At 34.5% G+C, this 15,527-nt stretch overlaps 1 protein-coding gene across 19 annotated transcripts; it reads right to left on the reverse strand.

The window, feature by feature from the left end:
• Window positions 1-1,608: 1,608 nt before the first annotated feature.
• LOC126660330 (disease resistance protein RPV1-like) lies at window positions 1,609-15,213 on the reverse strand. 19 transcript variants are annotated; one of them, XR_007635329.2, is made up of 12 exons: window positions 15,014-15,213; window positions 14,221-14,837; window positions 13,950-14,104; window positions 13,678-13,849; window positions 12,689-13,136; window positions 11,023-12,112; window positions 10,612-10,929; window positions 9,581-10,495; window positions 8,897-9,377; window positions 8,272-8,640; window positions 7,698-7,751; window positions 6,583-7,174 (listed from the first exon to the last, which is right to left on the reverse strand). XR_007635329.2 is itself a non-coding variant. In XM_056103945.1 (11 exons), the coding sequence occupies exons 5-10, from the start codon at window positions 13,685-13,687 to the stop codon at window positions 2,035-2,037; spliced, it is 3,264 nt and encodes a 1,087-aa protein (XP_055959920.1). In that variant the 5' UTR covers window positions 13,688-13,849; window positions 13,950-14,104; window positions 14,221-14,328; window positions 14,664-14,837; window positions 15,014-15,203; the 3' UTR covers window positions 1,609-1,944; window positions 2,019-2,034. The 19 variants fall into 19 exon arrangements, 16 of the variants coding, with proteins under 16 accessions (XP_055959920.1, XP_050209741.1, XP_050209743.1 ...); XR_007635328.2 differs by having other exon boundaries at window positions 8,272-8,686; XR_007635327.2 differs by having other exon boundaries at window positions 8,272-8,716.
• Between the last annotated feature and the right edge of the window lie 314 nt (window positions 15,214-15,527).

The raw sequence follows: 15,527 nt of genomic DNA on the forward strand, positions 1-15,527 counted from the left end.
AATAATTATTTATAGTTTGGTTCCAAGATAATTATTTACTAATTTTGATATAGAGATCACTGTGTAAAATAGAAGAATTGAAGGGCTTTTTTTGAATGGAAAACATAACTTCTACCAAATTACTTTCATGTACTTTACTGAATTTAACAATTTGTGCTTATTAAGGGTTAGTTCAAATGATCATTGTACAAACTTCAATTCAAAAAGCTTCAAAAATTCAAAAAAAAAAATGAATTTTTCAATTTAAATAACTCTAGACTGAAATAGAATACGCTATTTTGATTGTAATTTATGAAAACGGGCATTACGGTTGTAATGAATAAAGCTTTATGTATTAACTACATGACACAACCATTGCACGAGATAAACACTCAATAACTAATACTTATGTAATGATAAATCTTTTTATTTTCTTAGTATGTGTTCTGTTTAGTTCAAAATGAGTATTAATTTTTTTATTTGTTGCCAATATGAACCATTACATTTCACAGTTCTTGCATCTTGATCCATTTAATTTAACAGTTGCGAAAGCAGCTCGAATTGAACAATTGAGAAGTAAATCTTTCAACTGAAAATTCAATATATAAACAAGAATTAAAACTGTACAATTTTACAGCAGTAAAACAACATGATTTCAATAATCTACCTTCGTTGGTCTTGATCGAGGTAGTTTTGATCGGATAGACCATCGTTGTATATAATGTAGCGTGACTAGTGACTTTCTATTCGGGAATGTATCGATTATTTTCCGCATCATGACCTTGAACTACTAACTTGAGTACTTAGCTATAATTAATCATTTTGACATGTATAAATTTTAGTTACTATTATCATACCTAAGAGGAACGCCATGCCTGTATCCTGGGCTGATTTTTGAAGATGAGTCGGTTCGGTTAATCTTCCCGTTTGGTTCGGTTATGTTGGTTCTTTTCGCACTAAAACTTGAAATTTGTTTATGCCCAAAACCAAAACAAATCGAAAAATCAATTTTTTTATAGTGTCAAACAAAAGCGACATTTCAGCTTAGTTATTCGGTCTGGTTCTGTATTTGCAATGTTACAACGTTAGCAGGCGGAATTTTTAAGAATACTCAATCTGGAGATGTTGTAGATAAGCTAATTGATGAATGGAAAATTCAGACAACAGAAATTAAAACAGACAGTGAAGGATCATTTGAAGTTTCATTGTTTCATGGAGAATATAATTTAACTGTCAAAAACTCCGTTACTAATTCGTCAACTAGTTCGATTTATAAGGTGACAAAAGAGGATTTAAGTTCAGGCATTGTTCAATTTCATATCAATGTCTGAAACTAATAGTTAGTGTAACTTATCATCTAAATTTGCTAATAGAAGTTGTAATCAGAAGGAAACAGAGAATTGATAATGTAATCTTCGGCACGAAAACACATTTCGACATGAAGAGTTGAAATTCAAAACAGCAAAAACATTACAAAATTTGGTTGTAAATATAAAGTTTCTGATTTTATAACTCTTTCTGAAAATATAAACAAAACGCCGGAACCAGTTTGGTTTTCCTAAAAATCAGAGATATGGTCCAAACTCTTTTTATCCAAAAAACAGCAAAAAAAAAAAAAAACATTGGAACTGCAAAACCGTAAAAATATTCACTAATTTTTCATTCCGTTCGTTAGTTAGAATTTTATGCATGTGTTTAAAACATAGACCAACAACATATAATCTTTTTACCACCATTTAATGAATTAAAAAGATGGCACCAGCAACATTCTTCAAGAAAGGCACTTACAGCAGAGCACTCTGCATATGCTTTAACATCAGCTCTACACCGAAGAACCGGTGGCATGAAGAGCCAAAAGCCGGTAGCCACCACATACCCGATTGTTAATGGTGATGAAATCAACCTTGTCTCTTCAAAGATTGTTTAGAGACCAGTTAATAGCAAATGATGTGCAGCAATTAAATTCTGTGAAAAATAAAAAATAACAAATGTTTTAATTAGTAGTATATTAATTATTTCCTAATAATTGAAGTTCTTACATGAAAGATCTTGGAGCTAGTGTTGTCCGTCACCATCACCAACGAAGGCCTCATGTCGTAGCATATGAATACCGCATCTTTTCACCACACAATGCTTCAAAATTTCAAATCTTGGATATATGACACAGCCATAGGGACAGAATTCAAATGAAGATACAGTTCCTAGATATTGTTTGAGGTGGTTGCGTTCAACGTGCACAATTAGTACATGTTCTGATTCTGACGGAGCATACCACTGAATGTTGATATGCTCAAAAACATCACCATGGTTGTTACCTGCGGCATTGTCTATGCATTTGATCTTGAATTGCAAAAAATTAATCGTCTTTGGAAGTTTCTTAAATTTAAAGACAACGCAGAAAGCAATTCCCTTCATATGATCCAGATTTGAGGGAAACTGTGTCACAACAGAGGCTCCCATACTTTGAAAACTGAACCATTCTGGAACTTTACTTCCTGGATAGACAATACTTGCATACTGTAACACAAAAGTTGAACATTTAGTCACAGAGAAGAGAGCATTTACAAGTTTCAAAATATGTGTACGCATCAAAATGTCGACGGGTAGATGATAAGCTTCGGCATTACAGTATTGGATTCATCCCAGGATTATATTATCTTGAATTTGAACTTAATCCATGCATATTTTAATTAACCAGAAAACAAAAGGTCTAGCTAGTGTTACATACCGGATTGTCAGCATGCTGAAAGATCCACTGAGCTCCTATTACCTTTTCGTCCAACTTTGAGCAGTTTGTGAAATCCAAGTTCAAAAGATCGAGATATTTTCTGCGGTTGCTTGATATAGTTTTCAGGGATATGCAGTTAAATGCAAGTAGAACACTTAAAGACGGAGGAAGCTCAGGTAAATAACAGAGACTCTCGCATCCGCCTATGTACAAACTCTCCAGTTTATGAAGTCTACTGATACAACTACGAAGGCTTTCAAGGTATTTGCAGTATCTGAGTCCCAACAAATAAAGGCAACACAGATGTTCAATCGATATCGGTATCTCTTTTACTGCCGTTCCATCTAAAATAAGAACTTCCAAGAATTTTAAATTACAGATGCTATCCGGAAGCCTCTTTAGATTTCTGCAGTAACTCAAATCTATGGATTCTAGATTTATTGGTTCCGAGATTTCTGGCAAACTCTCAAGTTCTGACCAATTACGTAATGTAAGTCCCCAAAGAGACTTCAATTTACAGAAATCAGCTGGTAGACTCGAGACGTTTCTGTAATTCTCAATCCATACATCAACAAGTGTTGAGAGAAGTAGAAGATCTGATGGTAGCACCTCAATCATTGAACTACAGTTTAAATGTAGTCTTTCTAGATTTCCTTGCATAATATGAGGACATCTTTTTACACTTGGGCAATCGTGTAAATCAAGACATTTAAGAACCTTGGAATCAATTCTTCTTGGAAGATTCCTCAGGTTTACACAACCATCAAGCATGAGGAACTCCAGCTTGTTGAGATATTGAATGGATGAGTGAACCTCCACTAAACTACTGCAGCGACTAAGGTCGATTTTCGCCATATTTCTAGCCTTTGACAGATCTGGAAGTCTAGTCATATACACTGATCTCGAAAGGTCAATCTCTACTAGATTGACAAGATGCTATCGTGAAAACAAACAAACAAGCGAAAATAATACAAAGTAGGATCATCAACTTCATTGACAAGGTTAAGAGAGAACAAGAAGACGAATACTTGAGCATATAAAAACAAACCTGTAATCCTGTCCAAAGCTCTTTAACCTGGCTTCCAGGTAGATTAAGCACAACAAGATTTTCTGGAAAAAAGTTGGATGGTATAGTTTTCAAAGAAAAATTAGTCCACTCGAGATACCTCAACTCCTTAGGAAGAGGCAGAAGGCCGCGACGAGAAATGTGCAATTTTACTTTTCCGCATATAGAAAACTGTCCACCTGACCCGTAAAGCTTGAGAAATCTGAGATGAGGCATCTTTGAAAATGTATCTGGCTCCAAATGAATCTTGCTCGATACTAATGACATATTCAACGACATTCCTGCAATTACGGAAGTTCCCTAATAATCTATTAAGGTTATAGTATCAATACATGTTTTATCAACACAAAAAACATAATGAAGAAAGTATTTAATAAACGAACAAAAAATTTACTTTGTTTTCCATCAATAAGTAGTTGATATCCTCAGGGTCCCATAACCTACTTCGACTTTCAGGTTGCCTCGATTCATCAAGAACAACTTTTTGGCCCATTTCTTGCAGCAAATCATGAATCTCTAATCGGTTGTCCGAGGAAACAGTAATGAGAGACTTATCAATAAGAGTAGTAACCGTAAAATGCACAGAAGAATCAGAGCCGCCTAATATTTTGGTCACTTCGTCTCGGTATCTTCCTTTAAGGAAACATGCAATATCAAGATATACTCGTTGCTCTTCAGAATCGAGCCCATCATAACTTGTTCTCAAAACATTATGAATTTCACAATTGGAGAATTTGCCTAATCTTTTCAACATACTTTTCCAATCTTCTTCACTTCTATCATACAATGCAGATCCCAAAACTCGAAGAGCCAATGGATTCCCTTTAGCATAGTCTATCACTCTTTCCGACTGCAACTTATAATGACCACTCTTGGGATGGTCTTGTTTGAAGGCATGTAAGCTAAAGAGACAAAGAGCTTCATCGCCGTTCAGTTCCGGCATTATATAAATATCAGCTGCACAGTTATTCTTGAGAACTTGCTTATCCCTACTTGTTACGAGAATTCTACTGCCTGAACCAAAGAAATCAGGCTCACTGACTAACAACAGCTGTTGCAATTGTGTTGAATTATTCGCGTCATCGACGACAACAAGAACTTTCTTACAACATAGACGGTCCTTTATAAAAGACAAACCTAAATTAAGAGTGCACCTGGTAACACTCTCTTTGTCCAACAATGTTGAGAATAGTTGATCTTGCAATTGAGACAATGTACAACTTTCCAGTTGCTGCATCATATTTGAAATAAAGGAACAACTTTCGAATTGAGTAGATATTCGATCATATACAGCTCGAGCTAGAGTGGTCTTACCAACCCCGCCCATACCCCATATCCCGATAAGCCTGACATCTGCTGATTCTAAGCGTAACATAGATTCAATTTCTTGAATCCTGGGCTGAATGCCAACTAATCCTCTCAAATGGTAACCTGGGGAAATTCTACTCAGTTTTTCAAATACATCTTTTATTATCTGCTTGATAAGCTCAGATTCTGGCCTAATAAAGATGAACCATACACCAAAAAAAAAAGGCTTAATTCCTTAAAAAAACCCCACTTTGTATTTTTTTTTCGTTTATACCCTGACCTTGTAAAAACACCATTTGTACCCAATTTTGAGTTTTTATGTTTCATCTCTACCCAAAAGCATTAAATTGTACTCTTTTCATTTGAAAAAAAGTTTAAAACAATCCTTCATTTTTAACTTATATACTAATTAGATATTAATATTATTAATAATACAAAAATACCATCTTTTTTAAAAAATAATAAAATAATAATAATTTTTTTTAATTTTTTTAAAAAATATTTCGAATTTTTTTTAAATTTTTTTAATTTTTTTTTAAAATATTTCCGACAAAAAATTAAAAATAATAATAATTTTTTTTAATTTTTATTATTTTATCAAATTAAAAATAATTAATTAATTATTTGGATGTATTTGATTATTTTTTAAGTTTAAGGATTTATTTGTATATTTTAGAATAGAAAAAAGTATGTTTTAAACTCTTTTCCAAATGAAAAAAGTACAATTTAATGCTTTTGGGTAGAGATGAAACATAAAAACCCAAAATTGGGTACAAATGGTGTTTTTACAAGGTCAGGATATAAACGAAGAAAAAGTGCAAGGTGGGGGTTTTTTAAGAAATTAAGCCAAAAAAAAAAGATATCAGCAACTTTTCTTTAATTATTTGTTGAAGATGATTCGAATAATACACATAGCAGCAGCATCAGTTCTTTGTAATATAAATATAAATTATTACAATTGGAATTCATAATGGATTGAGAGTTTTTGATAAATGGATTTAATGCTACTAATGTTCAGAAAATTGTTAGTTTGGCCATTGTCAATAAAATAACAAGTAGTGGTCCATTTCTTTGGTTAATTCTATATTAAGTTTAGTTTTTCTTTTTAATTCAGTAAACACAGATTTCAAATTTGTTATTTTCCTTTGTGGATTTTTCATCATTCATGGATGCTTTCATTTCTTCTTGAATTGGGTTTATGGATTCTTTTGAAATATACTAGTTGAGCGAAAATCTAAAGTGTTATCAACAAATTTTTTTTAGTTTTAATATTTTTTCAATCGGAATTATCCCAAGATCAAGTAGTTGATTTATATATGGTTCAAAATAACATTTTAGTGAAGCGCACAGCTAGCCAAATTGCACACATTCAAGAGCAAGACTAACATTATTTAATTAATGTTCTATTTTTATACTTCTTGATTATAGTATTTTGTTTATTTAATCTTTCTACAAGTAGTATTTCTATAGCTAACAAAAAGTTGGTGAAATGAAAAGTTACCAGGTAACGGATGAATCCCAGCCAGCAAGATTAGCAACCTCCGTCAACGTGGCTCTCAAACAAAAAGTCAACGTGGCTCTCAAACTTGTATCTCATAGTCAAATAAGTAGTATATTTTATTTTACTTTGGGTCAATTAGATACACAAACTTGTGTTTTCGGAGTCAAAAAAATCATTTTAAGTCAATTAGGTCCTTAAACTCTCTTAATTTAAGACAAATAATCCCGAAATTATATACTTCAAACACGGACTTATTTGACCCCGAGACATAAATTTGGAGACCTATTTGATTTGACCTCAAAACACAAGTTTGCGGATCTAATTGATCCAAAAAAACTAAAACTATACTTATTTGATCTCGAGACACAAATTTGAGAGTTGGGTTGATCCTTTGTTCTAAATTTGGGGACCTATGATTTGACCTCAAAACGTAGTCCGGATACTTTTGATTATTAAGGTAAAAAGTGGCAGGAAGAGCCAAAAGACGGTAGCCACCACATACCCAAATTGTCAATGGTGTTGAAATCAACCTTTGCTCTTCGAAGATTGTTTAGGGACCCGTTAATAGCAAATGAAGTGCAGCAATCCAATTCTGTGAAAAAGAAAAAATAGCAAAAGTATTAATTATAAGTGTACTAGGACGATGCCCGCGCGTTGCGCGGATTTTGTTTAATTATTTTGTAATTTGTTGTGATATTTTTTTTAGTTAGTGATAATTTTAAGCCGATATGATACTTTTAATATGGCGTTTCTTTGTTTTGCGACGAATTGTTGCAGTTCAACATTGTAATCTAATACAAGATATGAATTTATCTAATTTGTGTTATACTAAGTTGTCCCCTCCAAACGTTATAACTTTGATCCTTCCCTTTGCAAGATTGTTTTATTTGCTTACAATTCATGGAACATTTTCGTTGAATCAGTGAATCTTAGTATAAATGGCCTTACTTCTATTATCCACCTTAGAATTTCATAGAAGCTGCAGATAGAAGCTAATATTATGGATTCATTCTGACATGAAAATCAAAAGTAAGATACATTCTCTTTTTTAATCAATAGACTGCAGGTTGAATATATGGAAGCTGCATAGAAGCCTAGAGATAGAGAAAACATACCTCTTTTGGCAGTGTAATGTTTCCGGGGAGCTGTAATATCCTGTACTGATGAACCTGCGAAAACCAAGAAACAAGAAATAAAATATTGCAACAATGAAGCGAATGTTTGTTGCCACAAGTAACACAGGATAAATTTAAAGGGAGCCAAATTAAACAAATTTCTACCGCCACAAGTAAAACAACTTTATCCGATAATGCCAACTGACAGAGAAAAATAAAGAGTGAGCTGTAATACGGGGGAAACCAATTTCGTATACACAGCAAAAATTAACAGGGAGTCAAATTAATCAAATTTCTATTGCCACAAGTAAAACAAATTTATACACAGCAAACATTAACAGGGAGCCAAATTAATCAAATTTCTATTGCCACAAGTAAAACAAATTTATCTGATAATGCAAACTAACAGAGAAAAATTTAATAGTGAGCTGCAATTCGGAGAAAACCAATTTCGCATTCGATTTATTTGACGCAAAGAGGGAACTCTTTAATGTCTATGATACCAACGCGTTAACGTATTTAATCGACCATTCGGCACAACTAAACAACTTGAAACTTGAAAGGCAAACGTTACCTGAGTTTCGGAGTGTGATAGTTTCCACGCCACAGGTGAGTTCTTTGACGAAGCCGAGTGTTGTTTTTTTTTTTTGGATTTTATACCTGAGGTTACAAACAATTGCAATTGGTGATTGAAGGTGATTCATTGGTCTGCTTTGATTTTATAGCTGGCGTTGCAAGTGCAATTGATGGCTGAAGGTGATTGTTTGGTTTTTCATGTAACGGTTTGCTTGAAGGCGATTGATTGATGCGTCACGTAACGGCTTGAAGGCGATTGATTGCTGCGTCACGTAACGGCTTGAAGACCTTTGGAAGATGAAGTTTCTGGAGAAGGCTGGTCGGTTGTCTTGGCGTGCGACGGTTTCAGCAGCTGTGGAAGACGAGGCTGCCGGAGAAGCCATAAGGACGTGTAACGTTTGTTTTGATTAACTCTGTTTAATGTAACGTTTGTTTTGTTAACTCTGATTAAAAGCAAAAGAGTTAATGACTAAGAGAGCTGAGTTAATGGTAAGAGAGCAAATGGTAAATTCCACATGTCAGAATTTTAAAATGCCACTTGTCAAAAACTTTTTGATATTCAAGATTATAGTATAGTATAGATAGATATAGATTGGTTATTTCCTAATAAATAAAGTTCTTACCTGAAATATTTTGAAGCTAGTGTCGTCAGTCACCATCACCAACGAATGTCTCATGTCGTAGCAGATGGATACCACATCTTTTCACCTCACAATGCTTCAAAATTTCAAGTTCTGTTGTTGGATACCCGAAAGGCCTATAGGGACAGAATTCAAGTGATACAGTTCCTGAAAATTGTTCGAAGTATCTGAGTCTTTTGGACACGATTAGTACATGTTCTGACTTTGATGGAACATAACACCGACTATAGATTGTCGTAAAAACATCATCGTTGTTGTTGCATGTGGCGTTGTCTATGCATTTGATCTTAAAAACCAACTCAAAAAACTCCTTTGGAAGTTTCTTAAATTTAAAGACAACGCAGAGAGCAATTCTTTTGACATGATCCAAATTTAAGGGAAACTGTATCACAATGGAGGCTCCCATACTTTGCAAACTAAACCATTCTGGAACTTTACTTCCTGGATAGACAATAGTAGGACTCTGCAAAACAAAAGTTGAACATTTTGTCACGAAGAAGAGAGCAGTTACTTACAAGTATCAAAATGTTGTCTGGTTTATGATAAACTTCGGCATAATAGTATGGTATTCATCCCAGCAGGATTATAAAAATCTTGAATTTGAACTTAAACCAAGCACATTTTCATTAACCAGAAAACACAAAAGTTCTAGCTAGTGTTACATACCCAAATTGTAGCATGCTGATTCAGATGAGCACCCGAAGCCTTTTCATCTAATTTTGAGCAGTTTGTAAAATCCAAATTGGAAAGATAGCGATATTCTCTGAGTTTCCATGATATAATTTCCAGGGATATGCAGTTAAATGCAAATAGAGAAATTAAAGACGGCGGAAGCTCAGGTAAATAACAGAGACTCTTGCAGCCGTTTATGCGCAAAATACCCAGTTTAGGCAGTCTACTGATACAACTAGGAAGGCTATCAAGGTATTTGCAGTCTTGGAGTTCCAAGGATTTTAAATGTAGATGTTCAGTCGATAACGGTATCTGTTTTATAGCCGTTCCATTCAAAATAAGAATTTCCAAGGATTTTAAATTACAGATGCTGTCCGGAAGCCTCTTTAGATTTCTGCAGTTACTCAAATCTATGTATGTTAGATTCATGGGTTCCGAGATTTCTGGGAAACTCTCAATTTCTGACCAATTCCATAACCCAAGTGCCTGAAGAGACTTCAGTTTACAGAAACTGGCTGGTAGACTTGAGACGTTTCTGCAATCCTTAAGTGTTGGCAGAAGTAGAGGAAATGATAGTGGCACCTCAATTATTGAAGTACAGTTTATATGTAGCATTTGCAGATTTTCTAGCATAATATCTGGACATCTTTTTAAACGTGGGCAATTCTGTAAATCAAGATATGTAAAAACCGTGGAATCAATTCTTCTTGGAAGATTCCTTAGGTTTACACAATCCTCGAGATTGAGCACTTCCAGCCTGTTGAGATATTGAACGGAAGAGTGAACCTCCACTAAACTACTACAGCGACCAAGGTCGATTATTGCCACATTTCTAGCCTGTGACATATCTGGAAATCTAGTCAAATTTACAGATCCCGAAAGGTCAATCTCTACTAGATTTACAAGATGCTATCATGAAAACAAACAAACAAGCGGAAAACATAGATACAGATTATTATCATCAACTTCATGGAATAGGTAAAGAGAGAACAAGCAGACAAATAATTGAGCATATAAAATTGAACCTGTATTCCTGTCCAAAGCTCTTTAACCTGGATACCACGAAGATTAAGCACAACCAGATTTTCAGGGAAAAAGTTACTTGGTATGGTTTTCAAGGAAAAATCAAACCACTCGAGATATCTCAACTCCTTGGGAAGAGGCAGAAGGCCGAGACGAGAAAAGTACAATTTTACTTCTCTGCATCTGGAAAACTGTCCACCGGACCAGAAAAGCTTGAGAAATCTGAGATGACGCATCTTTGAAAACGTATTAGGTTCTAAGTGAATATCGCTCGATACTAGTGACAGATCTAACGACATTCCTTCAATTACAGAAGTTCCCTAATAATCAATTAATGTTATTTATTGATGCATGTTCTATCAACACAAAAAACATAATGAAGAAAGTGTATAATTAAAGGACGAAGAACTCACTTTGTTTTCCATCAATAAGTAGCTGATATCCTCAGGGTTCCACAACCTACTTCGACTTTCAGGTTGCCTAGACTCATCAAGAACAATTTTTTGACCCATTTCCTGCAACAAATCATGAATCTCTAATTTGTTGTCCGAGGAAACAGTAATGAGAGACTTATCAATAAGAGTAGTAACCGTAAAACGCACAGAAGAATCAAAACCACCTAATGTTTTGGTCACATCGTCTCGGCTTCTCCCGTTAAGGAAACATGCAATATCGAGAAACACTCTTTGCTCTTCAGAATCGAGGCCATCAAAACTTGTTCTCAAAATATTATGAATTTCACTATTGGAGATATTGCCTAATCTTTTCAGCATACTTTTCCAATCTTCATCACTTCTATCATACAATGCAGATCCCAAAACTTTAAGAGCCAACGGATTCCCTTTAGCATATCGTATCACGCTTCCGGACTGCAACTTAAAAGGAGCACTCTTGGGATGGTCTTGTTTGAAGGCATTTAAGTTAAAGAGACAAAGAGCCTCATCTTCGTTCAGTTCCTGCATTGTATAAATCCCAGCCGCACAGTTATTCTTGAGAACTTGCTTATCCCTACTTGTTACGAGAATTCTACTGCCTGAACCAAAAAAATCAGGCTCGCTGGTTAACAACAACTGTTGCAATTGTGTAGAATTATTCGCGTCATCAACAACAACAAGAACTTTCTTACGACATAGACGGTCCTTTATAAAAGACAAAACTAAATTAACACTTTCTTTGTCTAACAATGTTGAGAACAGTTGGTCTTGCAATTGAGACAACGTACAATTTTCCAATTGCTGCTTCATATTTGAAATAAAGCAACAACTTTCGAACTGAGTAGAAATTTGATCATACACAGCTCGAGCTAGAGTGGTCTTACCAACCCCGCCCATACCCCATATCCCAATGAGCCCGACTTCTGCTGATTCCAAGCATAACATAGATATAATTTTTTGAATCCGGGGCTCAATGCCAACCAAACCTCTCAAATGGTAACTTGGTGAAATTCTACTCAATTTTTCAGAAACATCTTTGATGATCTGCTTGATAAGTTCAGATTCTGGCCTGATAAAGATGAACCATTTGACATAAAAAAATATAAATATCAGCCAGATTTTCCTTAATTATTTGTTGAAGATGATTCTCCTAATGCACATAACAGCATCATCAGTTATCTGTAATATATGTTCTTTTTATCCGAAAATTATTTCCTTAGGTTTCTGCATGAGTTCTATTGAAAACAAATTCCAAATAATATTTGTGGAAATTTAAATCTTTGCAATTGGAATTCTTAATGGACTGACAGTTTTTGATAAATGGATTTTCATAAGTTTTTAATCTTTCGTCAAGTTGTATTTCTATTTCTATAAAGAATAATGTTATTTAACCCACATATTTTAACCCTCCTTGTTGCACCACCTGACATCAAACAGAGGAAATTGAAGCGTACATTTTTAGATAGGAATCAAGTAAATAAAAGCATGTCACGTAAAGCGGTGGGTTAAACAGCATTCTCCTTCTTTTAATGTTTAAATTGAATAAATATGAAGTTAAAGCTAATTCCGAGATAATAAAATATTCACATAAAAAATGATAGAAGAAAATCTAACAAAAAGTAACTGCAATGAAATGAAAAGTTACCGGGTGACGGATGAATCCCAGCCAGCAAGATTAGCAACCTCCGTCAAGGCACATCTCCACCTCTGCACTTTAAGCTGATCCACCATTTCATGCTTCAAAAACGCTTCTCCAAAGCTACCAGTCTGATCACAAACATCAGTGGGGTCAACCTTGTAAAAAACAGGGATAACCATCTGCCCATTATTTTTGAAGCAATCAAGAATCTTTACGAGCTCCTCCAAGCACCATTCTGAAGATGCATAATTTTGTGAAAGAACAACGATTGAAATCTTGGAATCTTCAATTTCTTTGACGAGCGACGGCCAAATCTCTTGTCCTCGTACGATATTATTGTCGATGAAAGTTGGGATTGGGATTTTCTTTTCAATCAAGGCAGTGTAGAGGTGGCTGGTGAAATTAAGGCGAGTATCTTCGCCTCTGAAGCTAATGAAAACATTCTGTTTGCCAGCTGAATGCATTTTGAGAAATTTAGATACAGCTTCAACAACAATTGCAAATCTTTCGATTGAGTCTATCAGATAATATATGAAGAAGAAGACTATATAACAAGGCAAGTCAAGGTCTTATGATTCAGTTTACACTCTTATCAGCTTATACAGAGGAAGACTAATAGGCAAGTCAATGTCTTTTTATCTACCACACAATATAAAGTTATCATAATTGTACATTTTTTATTATATTTATATGAATTTTACTAAATATTTAATTTTAGACAGAGTTTTAAGCTTTTATACTGTAAATAATATTGATTATATTGTTATATATAACTTATGAAAAATTATTATAAACATATTGATGAAAAAAAAGTGGATATAATTCTGTATAATCTATAAGCACACTGAATTTTTTATTATAATTAAAACAATTGCTGTTTCGTTAGTTATATTAGATTTGTTTTCTATAGTTTTATAGATTTTATCATAAATTAGCACCATAATGCATATATTTACATAAGTTGATAACAATAGTATCCATCAATAATGACTTACAAAACAGCATAGACTTGTGAGTGTGAACAAACAAACACTTTCTTTTCGTTCTAGCACTAGAAGACCAATGAAATGCTCACGATTCTTGTTTCAGAACTGTGGCTACTTGGGAGACGAAAGTATCGGTTAAAGCAGATTCCAAGATAAAAGAAGCTACCATGAGATGGACAGCCTGCAACACCAAGCACATTTACAGAGATTAACAAGAATGATGTATAAACACGCCTTATAACAGTAAAGAAGTAGTTGCATTATCAACACCAAGGATTTACAGCAATACTCATTCGCAGTATAGGCTTTTTAAACAACATCATATCAATAATCTTTTTGTTTTTGCAGCATTCTTTGACTATATCTCCTGAGTAGGAGCTTTCTTTGCTAATCTTTTCTGCAAGGCATGAAACACATTGCAGAGAACATAGGCTCGCTGAGATACATTAAGAAAATCATTCACATACAAGCAAGTGACAGCAAAGTTGATGCACCTTAAATTACGAAACTGCATAAGCATCAATGAGAAATTAATGGCAGAAGCGAACATACCTCACGAGCCTTAGCTGTCTCATAATCATCATACAGTTCTGCATCAACACAATCCCGGTCAACAAGACCAATCTGCAAGGCATGAAACACATTTTCCCTATCTCTTCACTGCATACGGTCAATTACAGTTAAAGCATTAGCAACCTCCATCAAGGTCAATGGCGGAACCAGGACTCCAATTTAGGAGGGTCGAAAGTTTTACGTTCGGCTATTTAAAAAAAATCAAACGTCAGTAATACGCTGTGAATCTGTAAATATGCAAACCGCCCCTACAGGAAAAAAAACCTCCCCTAACGCATGTAAACCGCCCCTACTAAAAAAATCCCAAAAAACTCTTTTTTTTTTTTGAACTTTTTCCGGCAAGGAGGGTCGGCCAACACTCCTCGACCCTCCCTAGTTCCGCCACTGGCAAATCTCGAGCTCAGCACTCTAAGCTGACTCACCATCAAACACTCTTCATGCTTCAAAAACGCTTCTCGGAAACTACCTGTCTGATCACCAACATCAGAATCTTCGCCTCTAAAGCTAATTAAAACATCATGTTTACCAGCTGATTGCATTTTGAGAAATTTAGAGGATCCATTGGAATTTTTTGATTCAGTCTCCGCTCTATCAGCCTATGAAAAAGAATACTAATAGCTAAGTCAAAGTCCATTAATTAATTTATAATAAACTTTGAGTGACAATTTCTATAGGTACATAACAAAAAACTTTTAAAAAAACTACAGAAATTCCAAACAAAACTTAAAAATTAACATAAGAAATTTAAAAAAGAATAGGAAAAAGTAAGTACAGTTTGCAGATGAACCTCAGCAAGCTTAAAAAGACGATTATGGCGGGAAGGTTGAACTTCTGCTCAAGAAGTCTGCTCCGCCGTGATCGCTGCTGCATCGTGGGAGATGAAGACGAGAGCTAACCAATGAGACACTTCTTGGAGCACTTTCACTCCCCAACCGTTTTAATTTACGCAAAAAGCAAAATTTTCAAGTTAAACTGAAAAATTAGCTGAAAATTTCTTTAAAATTAGGCTTAATCACCAAAAAAGACCCACCTTTTAGCGCTTTTTCAAATGCACCCTGATGTTGCAATTTTGTCAATTGCACCCTAATTCGCATCTTTGGTTTTCAATTCCACCCTCAAGTACTAAATTGATCTCTTCTCCATTAGAAAAAAAATTAAAATAAGTCATCCATTTTTAACTTTTTGTGTGGAAAAGTGTTCAACGAGTACTTTATAAGGGGTTTTATGAATTTTTTTCGAGTGAAAAAGAGTCCAATTTGATTTTGAGGGTGAAATTGAAACTCAAA

This window comes from Mercurialis annua, linkage group LG8 (genome assembly GCF_937616625.2).
Source record: "Mercurialis annua linkage group LG8, ddMerAnnu1.2, whole genome shotgun sequence".
NCBI classification, from domain to species: Eukaryota; Viridiplantae; Streptophyta; class Magnoliopsida; order Malpighiales; family Euphorbiaceae; genus Mercurialis; species Mercurialis annua.

What these genes read in the sequence shown, in the direction of transcription:
- LOC126660330 (XM_056103952.1), bottom strand. An exon ending in ACTTATTGATGGAAAACAAA is followed by an intron (nt 10,930 to 11,022) that starts GTGAGTTCTTCG and finishes ATTGATTATTAG; the next exon opens with GGAACTTCTGTAATTGAAGG. An exon ending in TTCAGCATGCTGACAATCCG is followed by an intron (nt 2,497 to 2,707) that starts GTATGTAACACT and finishes TTTGTGTTACAG; the next exon opens with TATGCAAGTATTGTCTATCC.